This window comes from Leguminivora glycinivorella, chromosome 7 (genome assembly GCF_023078275.1).
Source record: "Leguminivora glycinivorella isolate SPB_JAAS2020 chromosome 7, LegGlyc_1.1, whole genome shotgun sequence".
Taxonomy (NCBI): domain Eukaryota; kingdom Metazoa; phylum Arthropoda; class Insecta; order Lepidoptera; family Tortricidae; genus Leguminivora; species Leguminivora glycinivorella.
In genome coordinates this window covers 20,656,982-20,670,577 of record NC_062977.1, presented here as the reverse complement: position 1 = coordinate 20,670,577, position 13,596 = coordinate 20,656,982, and the positions used below count along the sequence as shown (strand labels likewise).

At 39.3% G+C, this 13,596-nt stretch overlaps 1 protein-coding gene across 1 annotated transcript; it reads left to right on the top strand.

Annotated features, from left to right (window-relative positions):
- The first annotated feature begins 9,920 nt into the window (after window positions 1–9,920).
- On the top strand, window positions 9,921–13,334 carry LOC125228369 (solute carrier family 22 member 3-like). The gene is made up of 5 exons (XM_048132910.1): window positions 9,921–9,953; window positions 10,438–10,693; window positions 11,203–11,538; window positions 12,100–12,281; window positions 13,025–13,334. The coding sequence occupies exons 2-5, from the start codon at window positions 10,483–10,485 to the stop codon at window positions 13,268–13,270; spliced, it is 975 nt and encodes a 324-aa protein (XP_047988867.1). The 5' UTR covers window positions 9,921–9,953; window positions 10,438–10,482; the 3' UTR covers window positions 13,271–13,334.
- Window positions 13,335–13,596: the final 262 nt, after the last annotated feature.

The following is a 13,596-nucleotide window of genomic DNA, read 5'->3' as shown; positions in this document are numbered from 1 at the left end:
AAAAACTATTAAAACCTAAGTGCATGGTTGTAGAAAAAGTATTGTATGCATCAACGGTGTTTAACTGAGTCAAAAAATACTCCTGACGTCTTAATAACAATTTTCGGCTTCGCCTCAAATTGTTACCCACGCCACCCGTCTTTTTTGCCCTCCTTTAAACGCCTGTTGCATAATAGTACATTTCGATACAAGTGCCAAAAAGAGGAAGTTGAAACGAGTGGCGATAAATTAAAACACGACCGGAGTGTTTTAAATCGACACGAGTTACGAATTCCCTTTTCGCACGTGTATCGAACGACGGTTTTCAGTATACAGATCGACCTCCGAAGTTTCGACCTGCCATATAATGAACCACTTCTCGCACTAGTGCGTAAAAAAAACACCATCTATACTGAAAAATACTATTATTGTTTCTTCTTCTGTTAGGTACGAGTATGTATATGACATAATAGAACCAAACCGAACTTAATCTATAATAATAATCAGAGAACTGATTCTTTAATCAGTAAGATATTTGGCTGTAACCTATTTCTCATATGGTCTCATTGGCAGCAGTCAGCTTTTAAAGTTTTTCTTATAATATTTACCAACGGCACTTTGAGTATATTCTCGTTTATTCCATCTAGCGATAGCTGTTCTTAGCTACCCCGCTAAGTAGGTCACACGTCACCGCAAAAGCAAAATAAAGACACGTCTCTTATCTCCCCATTGTGACGGTCCCAGGCCTACCCTTAGTGAAAGAAAACATGACTTAAGTGTTATCTCTTTCCGTAGAATTCGAAGGCGTATCGCGAACACCTAAATACGAAAATTGCGAGCGTATTTTTCTATCACTCCAGTTACATTTTTCATCATCATCCTCCTTGCGTTATCCCGGCCTTGCCTGGGGTCCACTGTGACAACTAATCGCGTAGTTTTGGCGTAGGCACTAGTTTTACGAAAGCGACTGCCATCTGACCTTCCAACCCAAAGGGTAACTAGGCCTTATTGGAATTAGTCCGGTTTCCTCACGATGTTTTCCTTCACCGAAAAGCGACTGGCAAATATCAAATGATATTTCGCACATAAGTTCCGAAAAACTCATTGGTACGAGCCGGGGTTCGAACCTGCGACCTCCGGATTGAAAGTCGCACGCTCTTACCGCTTGGCCACCAGCGCATTTTTTTTCCAGTTACTTTTTTATTGGAGAAAAAAAAAAGATTTGGTGTTCGCGGTAGCCCCCCTGAGCCACCTTTACAACATTACCTGTCGAGATAACTTATATTCCCTAGTCTTGAGGTTTTTTCTGTAGCAATGTTTAAAGATTAATCGTATTACTCGTAATATGATTGGGATCGTGCGAGTAAATAAATCGAGAATAAAATTTAATTGGTATTCCAATGCAATGCAATTTTCAGCAAAAATGGACGTAGCCAGTAGCCACTGCGAAAATAAAATTTGTACAATGTTATTTGCTTTGATGTCTGATCGGTTTCGTTCGATTTTTCAGTAATTGGGTATTATTACTTGACTATATTATTCAAATTATTTTTGCATTAAATATTTGACTATTTGATTTTATAAGTAATTGGACTTTTAAAGAAATTTGATTATCAAATTTTGAAAACACCGGCTTGAATTAGTCTTTGGTCACTGGAGAGTTTGATTCAAGTTCCTGTTGTAAGAATTTATAGAAAAATGTCTGGAATTTTTTCGTTAAAACTCATTTAAAAATGCAGTCTGTGCAGCACGTGCAAGAGGGCCGGCTTCATTTGGGGCCTTGCCAAATGTCCACTTTTCAACAGTTTTCAATTTCATATTCTTTGTATCTTGCTAGGTTGAAAAATGTTGCTTGGTATCGAACCGTCTTGACTACAAGAGGATGGGACATACTGTAAACAATAAATATAAACCATAGAATAATAATATTATTTGAGTATAGTAATGCCATCTATTGTTTTATGTGTCAAACATGTGATAGTGACTTCGGCTTCTTGGTTATTCATTATTCTATGATATAAATACAGCTTGCTGTAAAAAGAACAAGTACATAGATTGAGCATAGGCATCACTCACCATCTAAACCCTCAAATAAATGTCAAGGAATCGTTAGTCGTAATTTGCTTCTCAATCAATTGAATGTGAAAGGTAAATAACATACATTTCGTAGGTAAAGATTTTCGTTTCTGCTAGGTATTTTTGTGGTAGACTCTTTGCTACGCCTTAAGACGATACAGGAGGGAGTCAATTCTCCATACGAACGCTCGCGACTATTTCCTCCCTGGTTTTCGAAGATAGAGCAATGATTTTTTCAACACAGATTATTATTATTTTTATCTGTGTCGGACCGTTTTGATTTTTGGATAGTTATTCTTATTTTGAAAAAACGCTAGAGCACATCAAAATTTTCCAAAAACGGCCGTATTGATTATGGCGTAAAAAAGGTGTGGTATTCAAAATTGGTAACAATTAGCCAAAAAACTAAACGTTCCGACACAGATTATTTTATTGTTATTCAGATTCTCAAATTTCGTTACGATTGATTATGAAGGAGGAAACAGTCGAGAGCGGAACCTCGATTTTAAAGATCTTTTCGGAATATCTTTGAACTGAGTTTTTCTGAATGGACATTTTTTTTCTATAAATCTAGTTAATAACAATAGTATATTTAAATAATTTTCCCAAATTGAAAGGGGCTCCTTTCCATTTTAGCACTTTGGCTCCTGTAGTGTCATAATACTCCCTGAAAAGCCAAACGTTAGGTTCTCGCCCACTTCATGTAATGACAGGTACCTACCCAAAGCTGCCAGAATTTAAAAAGATGTCCTTAAACGTAAGTTATGAATATTTAGCATGTATTTAAAGACTCAGAGCCTTCAATTAGAGGCAAGTTAAGTTTGTTTGATCCCATTAAAGCAGTCTTTGACGCGATTCAAGCGCTGAGTGCTCGTTACACCCGAAATCGCCAGAAAAGAGGCGCAATGCGCCATTTTTTTTTCTATTTTGTAAGCCTTTAAATTATGCCTTTAGTTTTTAAACGTTCGCGCATAGGTTTTTGTACATAAAATACGAGCGTGTTTTACGCAGAAAATAAGCGTCGAGGTTAAAAATGGGTTGTAATAATGCTTGCAGTGAACGGTGTACAAGAATTAATTTTTTCTACTCCCGTGTTGTTATTCGTCATTTACCGTGTCGTGCATAGATCGTTAAAACCCTACATAAAAGATGCCCGCCCCCGGCCGGCGCCCCGCGCACCCACGCATACGATATAGCTCTTACAGCATTGTTACGATGCCTTTAAGGGATATAGCGGGCCGCGGGGCGCCGGCCGGGGGCGGGCGGCGTCGCGGGGGAGTGCAAGCGACAGGGTGAGTACAGAAACATTGCAGAGGACATGTCAAAATACACATAGGAAACAGTGCGTATTTCACGAAAGTTATTCTAGAAAACTATTCAAAAGTAAGTGCATGGTCGTAGAAAAAGTATTGTATGCAACGGTGTTTAACTGAGTCAAAAAATACTCGTGGCGTCTTAATAACAATTTTCGGCTTCGCCTCAAATTGGTACCCACGCCACTCGTCTTTTTTGACCTCCTTTAAACGCCTGTTGCATAAAATACTATTGTAAGATAGATGTTTCGCTACCGCTTCATTGCTTTTTTGTTGCTTATTATTACGTTCTTAGTTTTTTATGTGAAAATATTGGAAAATATCGGAAACAAAAAAAATGTATGTACCTACCTTACATAAACTGGTTTGTCTTCGGTTAGCGCAATAGTTACTCATGAAATAAAATTATGAAAATGTATTCTATGATTGGAAAATTCATTATACGCGCTATAATCCGTTTCATAGTCTTATTTCATAAACTGTTTTGTTCTAATCTTCGGTAGGTATACGGTAGTCGGTAAGTTCCATAATTTGGACGAGAACTTTGTTTGCTGATCTCTAATACGTATTTTTAGAGAACATGAACTTTTAACAGAAAGCCGACAAGGAAAACCATAAAACAAACAGAAACTCACGCCTATATTCCCAAAAGGGGTGGGCAGAGATTGTCTGCTCGTCTGTTTTAAATTCGAAAATACTCCAAACAAACCTTTCCATCCCTTCAACTATCGGCACTTAAAAAATCACGTCAATTCGTCGCCCCGTTTCGCCGTGAAAGACGGACGAACAGACACACACACACGTTTATATTTAATATTAAGTATAGTATGGATTGAACAGCGAGCAAGCTTGACAATCGAACTATTCGTAATTACTGAAATGAAAGGAATTTAAAACGCAATTCATCGGCCGATTGATTGATGGACTGGGAAACGAATCGCAATTTCGGTTTGTGTAAACACGCCCTTAAGCCACGGACAGACGTGAGTGATGTGAGTTCGTAATTACTAATTAACCAGAGGTTTAGGAAACACAAAATACGCAGGTATGAGTTTACTGCTGTAAACCGTTGCAAATGTTATGTATCAGTGTATGCATAAAACGCCTACTCGATAGTTTTCTCAATTTCCCGAGAGATGTCGCTCTTCTTTCTGGAAACTAGCGAACGGTAGTGCATTATGGTGCATTGTAGTTTTGTTATGATATTTGAATTATTTTGTGTTCGGTGAGATTTGTGTGGTAGTGAGCCAATTAAACATACTTCTGTTTATAATATTGTCTTCGGTTACCGCGATAGTTACTCATGAAATAAAACTATGGAAATGGATTAAATCGCGTATAATGAATTCAAGCCTATGAAGAAGATGTCCCAATTCCTGAGGCCTGTGAAATGTCAAACTCCTCTACAAAGCGCGGGAGTGTACAGGCTAGACTGTGAGTGCGGCCTGTCATATGTGGGACAGACGAAACGAAGCATTTCCACACGGGTGAAGGAACACATAGCGGATGTCAAGCACCGTCGGCAAAGGTCTGCAGTCTCTGAACATGTCATGGATAAAGTCAATCATGCTATAAAGTTTGACAAGCCTCTGGTTCTCGCTAAGGAGAAGCGATATATACCCAGAATGTTGCGAGAGGCCATTGAGATCAAGAAATATCCAAACTTTAATAGAGAGGATGGCTTTACTTTACCACCGGCTTGGGATCCAGTAGTACATCTGATAATGGAACAAGCACGACGAAGACTGTGAGGCATTTGTGTTGTATGGTGTTGGACATTTGCAGTTTGTTTCTTTGTCAATTTTGTGTAGATTAATTGGTTAATTATTTTTTAACAGAGTAATGGTAATTTTTTTTTTTTAATATTGTATAACTAGCTTTATTAATAGTGTGTGAACCTGCCTTAAAAAACTAGATTATTTGTGGTCATGGTTCGTTAATATTTCTTGTAAGTGGGTAGCTTTTGCACATTTTAATTTTTCCTCAGTCACCCGTTGACCACGAACGCTGTAAAGAGTTCGAAACGTCGGGATGTATTTTAAATTCATTATACGCGATTTAATCCGTTTCCATAGTTTTATTTCATACTTCTGTTTATTAATAAACTGGGTGTTTAATTTAAAGCTTTTCCTTTTTAAGGCCATTGTCCAAGTTAAACCGTGTATCATACATATATTACATTACATACAATAACGTTTCCTTTGTCATTAGGTACTTTGTTAAGTTCACAGATTGTGTAATTTTTAGGGATGTACCGACTAGTCGAGAAAGCCGACTATCCGGCCATATTTATAGTCGGCGATTAGTCGGCAAAAAGGGCCGATTAGTCGGCACTTGATAAATGATACGAAAACAGTACAAAAATGATTTATGGTCGTATTAGGTACGTATTCATTATGCCTTTAAATAAATAATACATGTGTGTAACTATTCTCATAGACCTTTGAACCTGAACAAAATATGAAAAGCGCGATAAACCAAAAATAACATTTCAAAAGTTCTGGCAAATTTAGTAGATACATAATTATGTTCTGGCCGACTACTCTGCCGACTAATCGGCCACCCAAGAACTCGACCAAATCACTAGTCGGTACATTCCTAGTAATTTTAACTTGAACCGTTATGTACGTCAATAACTTAAGTTAAAGCCCCAACAAATGGCGTGACATGGCGACGAAAGCGAAGGGGTGCGGACAAAGAAGGAACGTTTAGGAATTTTAGCGAAGCGGATGAATTTCTGACTATTGTACGTAATATTTATAGAATAACCCAAGTACCAGTATAATGGATACAATATGAATGCCATAAATTCGACGGTCCTGTACGAGGGTGTAGGTTGAAAGTTTCAAGAAATTTTACTCAAATGATTTAAAATAGCGTAGAATATCTCTCTTTTCCTCCATATTAGTGCTACAGAGAGTGATAACTTTGATATGCTGCGGAGCGTGAATTATTGACATTTTGTCTACGCAGTGCGCAAAAAGTAGTCCATACTTAATATTATAAATGGGAAAGTGTGTGTGTCTGTTTGTTTGTCTGTCTTTCACGGCAAAACGGAGCGACGAATTGTCGTGATTTTGGAAGTATATAGAGATAGTTGAAGGGATGGAGAGTGACATAGGCTAATTTTTGTCTCTTTCTAACGCGAGCGAAGCCGCGGGCAAAAAGCTAGTAATATATATGAGAGCAGTGCGTCCAATGTCCAATGTCCAGTGTTCGCACAGTTCGCAAGTCTGTACACAGCCTAACGTTCCGACTATTGCGAATGAAATGAAATAATAATGCGATTAATTTTGAGGCTGATTTACACTGCCACAATGAGCATAAAGGTGGTAAAAGCCATTGGAAACGTACTTTAAGTTTAAAATTTATAACTCGGCAATACGGTCGATAGTTCAACGAGTTCTCTAACAGTTGTTATGGATTTTTATATAATGAAGCAGCATTTGTCTCTAGAGACCACTGGAAATAATCCAATAGTTTTAAATATTTTATTGCGATTATATTCATTATTATGTGAACTGAAAGTTAAAAAGTAATTATGTCAAGCTTGCCCCAAACTGTTCGATACTGTCTCATAACAATACTTTACAAGACTAACGCCGTGGCTTGCGTGGGCGACGGTCGCGCGATGGTCGCGCGACGGCGATGCGACGCATACGAAATCAAACCTTATCGATATGGAAGTAGACGATGCGATGAGACGCGACGGCGACGGTCGCGCGACCGTCGCCCACGCAAGACACGGGCGGCGTAAGAAAGTTTACGAAAAACAAAGGTTTTCTTTCAGTAAATAACCGTTTGGAGGCGCTTTTCCCTTTCTCCACACAAATAATATAATTTTCAGTGACGTTTAAACGATTGAGTAACGGTTAAAAATTCCTGGTAGTCATACTGTTTACCTCCAGGTAGCCTCATGTGTAGAAAGAATAGAAACACACAAAAGTGAACGAATGAAACAACTCATGTCGTGTGTTAACGACCGGTCTGGCCTAGCGCGTAGTGACCCTGCCTGCTACGCTGCGGTCCCGGGTTCGAATCCCGGTAAGGGCATTTATTTGTGTGATGAGCACAGATATTTGTTCCTGAGTCATGGATACCCACAACACAAGCCTTCTTGCTTGCAAGCTTACCGTGGGACTCTGTGTAATATTATTCATTTATTTATGTGTATAAAACGTGGTTTATAAATCGTAAAAAAAGAAGTACCTAATTCATTCAGAAAGATGGAATTCGGCAAAAATGTCGTCTGAGTAATTAATTACTGGTATGAGGTCTGAAAGTAATTAAAAACGGCGAGCCGTGTACGGTGGGAAATAAAAGCGAAACGAAAATGAAACGCCGCGAAAGGTAGTCTGGCTCTGTCGCGCCAATACGCAAAAGCGATAGAGATAGATATCTACGAGCGTTTCGTTTCGTGAGCTTTTGTGCCATTCGGCTACGTACCTACGTCCCTGGGACTTCAGGCCCCGTAGCCGAATGGCATTTCTGCGACGCGAAACGAAATCGAAACGCCGCAGAAAGGTAGTCTGGCTCTGTCGCGCCAATACGCAAAAGCGATAGAGATAGATATCTACGAGCGTTTCGTTTCGTGAGCTTTTGTGCCATTCGGCTACGTACCTACGTCCCTGGGACTTCAGGCCCCGTAGCCGAATGGCATTTCTGCGACGCGAAACGAAATCGAAACGCCGCAGAAAGGTAGTCTGGCTCTGTCGCGCCAATACGCAAGAGCCATAGAGATAGATAGCTACGAAAGAGATATTATCGTGAGCGTTTCGTGAGCGTTTGTGCATTTGGCTACGCACACTGGGCTAGCGAATAGAGAATCGATTTTTATCTGCTATGGCAAACAAGGAAGTCTGCTCAATAATTATAACTCATAAAAGATTAACTATAAAGTCCGATATGTAAAGTCTTAGAAAAAGAAGTACCTAGGAACCATAAAAATATGGTCGTCTACATGGCGCTACCTTTGGCAATATTAATATTTGACTTGACAATTTTAATTGACTCCAAGTTAATCCATGGCACGAATTTATCTTATCTCGTAGGTAAGTAGGTACGAGTTAATAGATAAGTAGGTAATAGGTATAACTATTATATTATGTATCTATATTAGGTATTTACAGTTTCTGCATACATTGCATACTGACATTATTACAATGTATCTGCCGTTATCTCCATTTGTTAAATAGTTATGAATGTATTATTATATTTATAATCTAGTAGAATATACGAGTAACTGCTTCGTTTTATCTCGACAACCCATTGTGACGTCTAAATTAAGTAATAAAGTACACATGTTCAAATTGAATAAACCAATACACATTTCATTGTGAAAATAAATAGAGAAGCAGCTGAATTTGATTTACTTGTAAGTCAGTCTTGCAATATGTGTGGTAGACGTAACAGATATAAATAAATGTGCTCTGAAATAATTAGCTACAAAATCAGTGATACATAATGTGTTAAACTTAAAATCCTGTGAAGTGAAGACATTGATATAAAATCTAACATACATTATTATAACGCAACTAAATAAAATGTCAGGCGCAAGTAAGACAAATAAACACGATAAATTTAATCTAGATAAAGTATTGGTGGAGGAAATAGGAGAAGGGAAGTATCAAGTTCGAGCGATTGCTCTTTGTGGGTTGATCGCCTTCTTTTTCGGATTGACCGCGAATGATTTTATTTTCTTTGCAGAAAGAGTGAAAACTAGGCAAGTAATAATTAATTAAATAAATACAACTGACGATCTGTTGAACACTAACTTATTTACATTGAATCAAATTGCATAATATGAAAAGGAATGGAAAGAGGAACGAACAGATTTCCACTGAAATGTCAGCCCGTTTAGCACAACTTGCCTTGTCGCACGCGAGTCCATACATCAAGCGCGACTTTAAGTATGGACTCGCGCGCGACTAGGCAAGTTGTGCTAAAGGGGCAGGTATAGGCAGACTCTGTTCGGAAAGAGAAGAGTCGTGAAATGTATGGGGTCCAATACATTCCACGACTCTATATTTTCCGAACAGACTCTAACACTAGGGTCGATTCAACTTTTTTACTGGGACTTTCAACTACGACCAGTTTTTCCTAGGAATTTTGAGAGAAAGGGGAAAGATTATCCTTCTTAGTCATAGCAAAAGATTTGATCCATTGTGGCCGTAACTTTCATCACTTAAGAGAAGGCATCTACAAATTGGATAAAAACTTTCTTGAGTGTACTTTCGGCCTGTTCACGATTCATGTAATCCAAAATAATTTTACTTATTATTATTTCAGATGTAAAATCCAAGAATGCGAAGGAAATACCCAGTTTTTTTCACCGCCTTGGCTTATAAACGCAATACCACCGTTTGGCGACGCGTTTGATAACTGCTATCGATATGGTGCAAATGGGTCCATTGAAGATCTTTTGAACGTGTCTGCAGAATGTTCTGCAAACTTGTTTGACAGAAGTATAGATGTCTGTCTGTCCGTCCGTCCGTCCGTCCGTCCGCGGATAATCTCAGAACCGAAGAAGTGCAGTATATCAATCACGAATATGTATATCAATATCAAAATTCAGCAGTTTACGAAGTGAGTTCTGGGATTAGCTGGTTTTTATTAATGCCATTATGTCCATTATCAATGACATAGATAACATCCGTATAGACAGATAAAGTCTAAGAAAAAAAACGTAAGTACCTCAGAACCATAAAGAAAAAGGTACGGTGGCCTAGATGGCGTTACACCTTTGGGAGACGCTCGGCGTTAATATTAATATTTGACATCTTAACACATATACGAGCTAAGAATATGGGCCAAATGGTCAAAAATGTTCAAAAGTTTTAAGCCTGTGTCGAGAGATGGCAGTCTATGCACTGTGATTACACATTTTACTTTGACAGTAACTCTCTATAATACTCGATCCTCTTTGCCATTCTGGTGAGCGGCGGCCATACATTGGAGCGAGACACAGCGATGGGACTTTTCATTCGCACGTAAAGCTGCCGCTCACCGCTGTCGCGCTTAGACCAATGTTGTGGCTGGGCCGTTAGAGTAAACGAACTTTTGATTCCAGTTCGACCTAGCGTGCGACGAATGGCGTTGGTTCCTATTCGGTTTCATGCCGCTGCTTGGCATGACTGTGTCTCTGCCAGTAGCTGGCATCGTGTCGGACCGGTGGGGCCGCCGCTTCGCCCTTTCTATCACGGCTTTCAACATGGCCTGGATCAATGCTGCGCGCTACTGGGCTGACTCCTACACTGTCTTCATTTTCATTGGATTTTTGGGGAGTGCTTTTGGATCGGGTTGCATGTCGTGCTGTTATACATTAGGTAAAAAAAATCTATTTATGGAACAACTTCATCGTCCTTGCGGCATTTTGCCACGGCTCATGGGAGCTTGGGGTCCGCTTTCACAACTTGCGATAGAAACAAGGCTGCCATTTTCCCATTGCAACATAATACTACCCTCCACATTGGTACATCAAAGATCTGGCTAAAGGATAGGGCAAGTGGTTAAATAAATCTGACCCTTTAGCACAACTTGCGTTATCGCGCGCGAGTCCATACATCAAGCGCAACTTCAAGTATGTACTCGCGAGCGACAAGGCAAGTTGTGCTAGAGGGTCTGGTGTGTCTTTTGAAGATATATTTTAAAACGGAACACATTTTAATTATAACCACTACAACCGTAGGTATACATAAAGTTTGGTCAGTAGGTATGCTTCCAACATAGAGGTTGGCGTGGCATTTGTTCTAAAATATTTAATTTAGAAGATATTTTCAAACATCGTATTTGCTTCACGATCCCTTATCTACCTGAACTTTGTTCACATTTTCAGCGCTGGAACTTGTCAGCCCCACACGCCGCATGACTGCTGTGAGCATACTCGCCAGTTGCACCTGTCTAGGAGCATTGGTCAAAGGCCTAATAGCGTGGACACAGCCTTACTGGCGACACCTCATCCTCATGCTGTATCTACCAATGTCAATCAGCATTACCTATTTCTGGGTCGCACCGGAGTCTGTGAGGTGGTTAATGAGCAAAAAGCGCTACGAAGAAGCAAAAACCATTTTGCTAAAAGCATCTAAAATGAACGGAAGACTTTTATCAGACGGTACTTTAAAGAAAATGACTGAACGTGCAAACTCTGCGAAGTCAAAGGAAAATAATGAAAGTAATATATTTTCTATTATGTGCGAGCATAACACAATACTTGTACGATGTATAGCCATGTCAGTTTGGTCAATGTCTTCTGCATTTATGACGAAAGGCTTGGCCATATCTTCAGTAAGCATTTCTGGAAATAAATATGTGAATTTCTGCTTGGTAGCTGTTGTTGCTATCCCAGGCTTCTGGACTGCTACCCTTTTAAATGACAAAATTGGAAGAAGAGGTTTCTTGTTTGGCTTGTTCTTGGTCAGTGGATTTTGTCAGTTGATAAATATATTCATACACAAAGGTGAGTATTTAAAAAAACCTTGGTGATTTGGTGTTTATGACTTTTTGGACACCGATTATTGTTTAAGATCTATTTTTACGAGGCAAGATACAACCAATCTAGTCAGTAAGGATCAGCAGACATTGCAGCCGGTGGTTCTGAGTATGAATCCTAGAGAGCGTTTTCTAGCTCACACCCGTGACCCGGCCCTGTAGAAGTGTACATATGAGTAAAAAGTTGAATCAATAAGTAAGTTTTTAACCGCCACCTCTGAATGACCACCTTTCTTAATTTTAGGTGCTCACGGTATTGAACTGGCTCTGTACCTGCTCTCCAAATTCTGCGCAGCGGCCACCTCTAACACGATGGTCGTGTACAAAGCAGAGCTATTCCCCACTATCTATCGCAGCCGGATCACAGGATTCACCTCCACATTTGCTAGAATCGGTGGATTCACTGCACTGCTTATACCCGCTATGGTAAGTTTCATCTTTACGGAGGAGTTTACGTACCCTGCTATTCATTAGCTGAAGTTAAATTTGTTGACGCCTAATGTTAAAAAAGCCATTTTTTTAGTTTAATGCTACCATTTTGTTTATTTATTTATTATAACTTTATAAGTCAGGGATTGCACTTTAGGCCAGAGAGCCGTGTGTTCTTGTATAGACGGTCAACCAAATCTTGACACTATACTATAATACTACACACTATACTAATAAAGGCGGAAAATTGAAAATTTTAGGACTCCGCGGCCAATTCTCTTCATGAAACGCGTGCCGTCCTTGACGTTGGCGGAATCATCGAGGAGCCATAACACCATAAATTAAATATAACAAGATCATACCATCCCATACATTAAAATGCGACCACCTACGAACGCGCTTACACTCCACCACACATAGATGGCGCCATTATTTGTAGAAAAAGTGTCAATTCCGCCTTCTATGTCAAAAGTGACACTTAACGGTATAATCGCTACAAGACATTTTTTTTGTGGCGCCATCTATGTGTGGTGGATGTAAGCGCGGTCTTAGGCGGTCGCATTTTAATGTATGGGATGGTATGATCTTGTTATATTTAATTTATGATAACACTTAACAATTTATTGAAAATGTAGGAGTGATGATTTTCAATCATTTCCATAGAAAATTTGAATAACGCGTCTTTTTTAAGTGCCAAGATTTAGTTGACAATATATATTATAAAATTCTCATCTTTACAGGCTGATCGCATATGGCACTACCTACCGAACGTCTTATTCTGCGTTCTGGCATTCGTCTCCGCTGTGCTGCTATTGTTTACCCCTGAAACTCTAGGCGCCTCTCTGCCCGAAAACATGGAAGATGCGGCCCGGCTTGGCGAAGACCAATCCTCTGTAGTTATGGGTTTTATAAGAAGAATCATTTATAGGAAACACTATGATGTTCGTCATGATATTGGGCATCCGGATGTAGGAGAAAAGGCTTAAATAGTACATTACGATACAACTACGTAAAAAAGGAAGTTCGAAACGAGTGGCGATAAATTAAAACACGACCGAAGGGAGTGTTTTAAATCGACACGAGTTACGAATTTCCTTTTCGCACCTGTATCGTACGACATTTTTCAGTACAGATGAGCCTCCAAAGTTTCGACCTAGCATATAATGAACCAGTTCTCGCACTAGTGCGTAAAAAAACACCATCTGTACTGAAAATTATTTTTCACTTCGGAGGGCCATCTGTACTGAAAAACGTCGTACGATACACGTGCGAAAACTTCATTTTTTACGCACTTGTATCGTAATGTACTATT

Excerpts from the sequence above, each read along its gene's own strand:
- LOC125228369 (XM_048132910.1), top strand. The coding sequence starts at position 10,483 with ATGCCGCTGCTTGGCATGACTGTGTCTCTGCCAGTAGCTGGCATCGTG. Across the intron at positions 10,694-11,202 it reads GTCGTGCTGTTATACATTAG|CGCTGGAACTTGTCAGCCCC; the intron begins GTAAAAAAAATC and ends TCACATTTTCAG. Across the intron at positions 12,282-13,024 it reads CACTGCTTATACCCGCTATG|GCTGATCGCATATGGCACTA; the intron begins GTAAGTTTCATC and ends TCATCTTTACAG.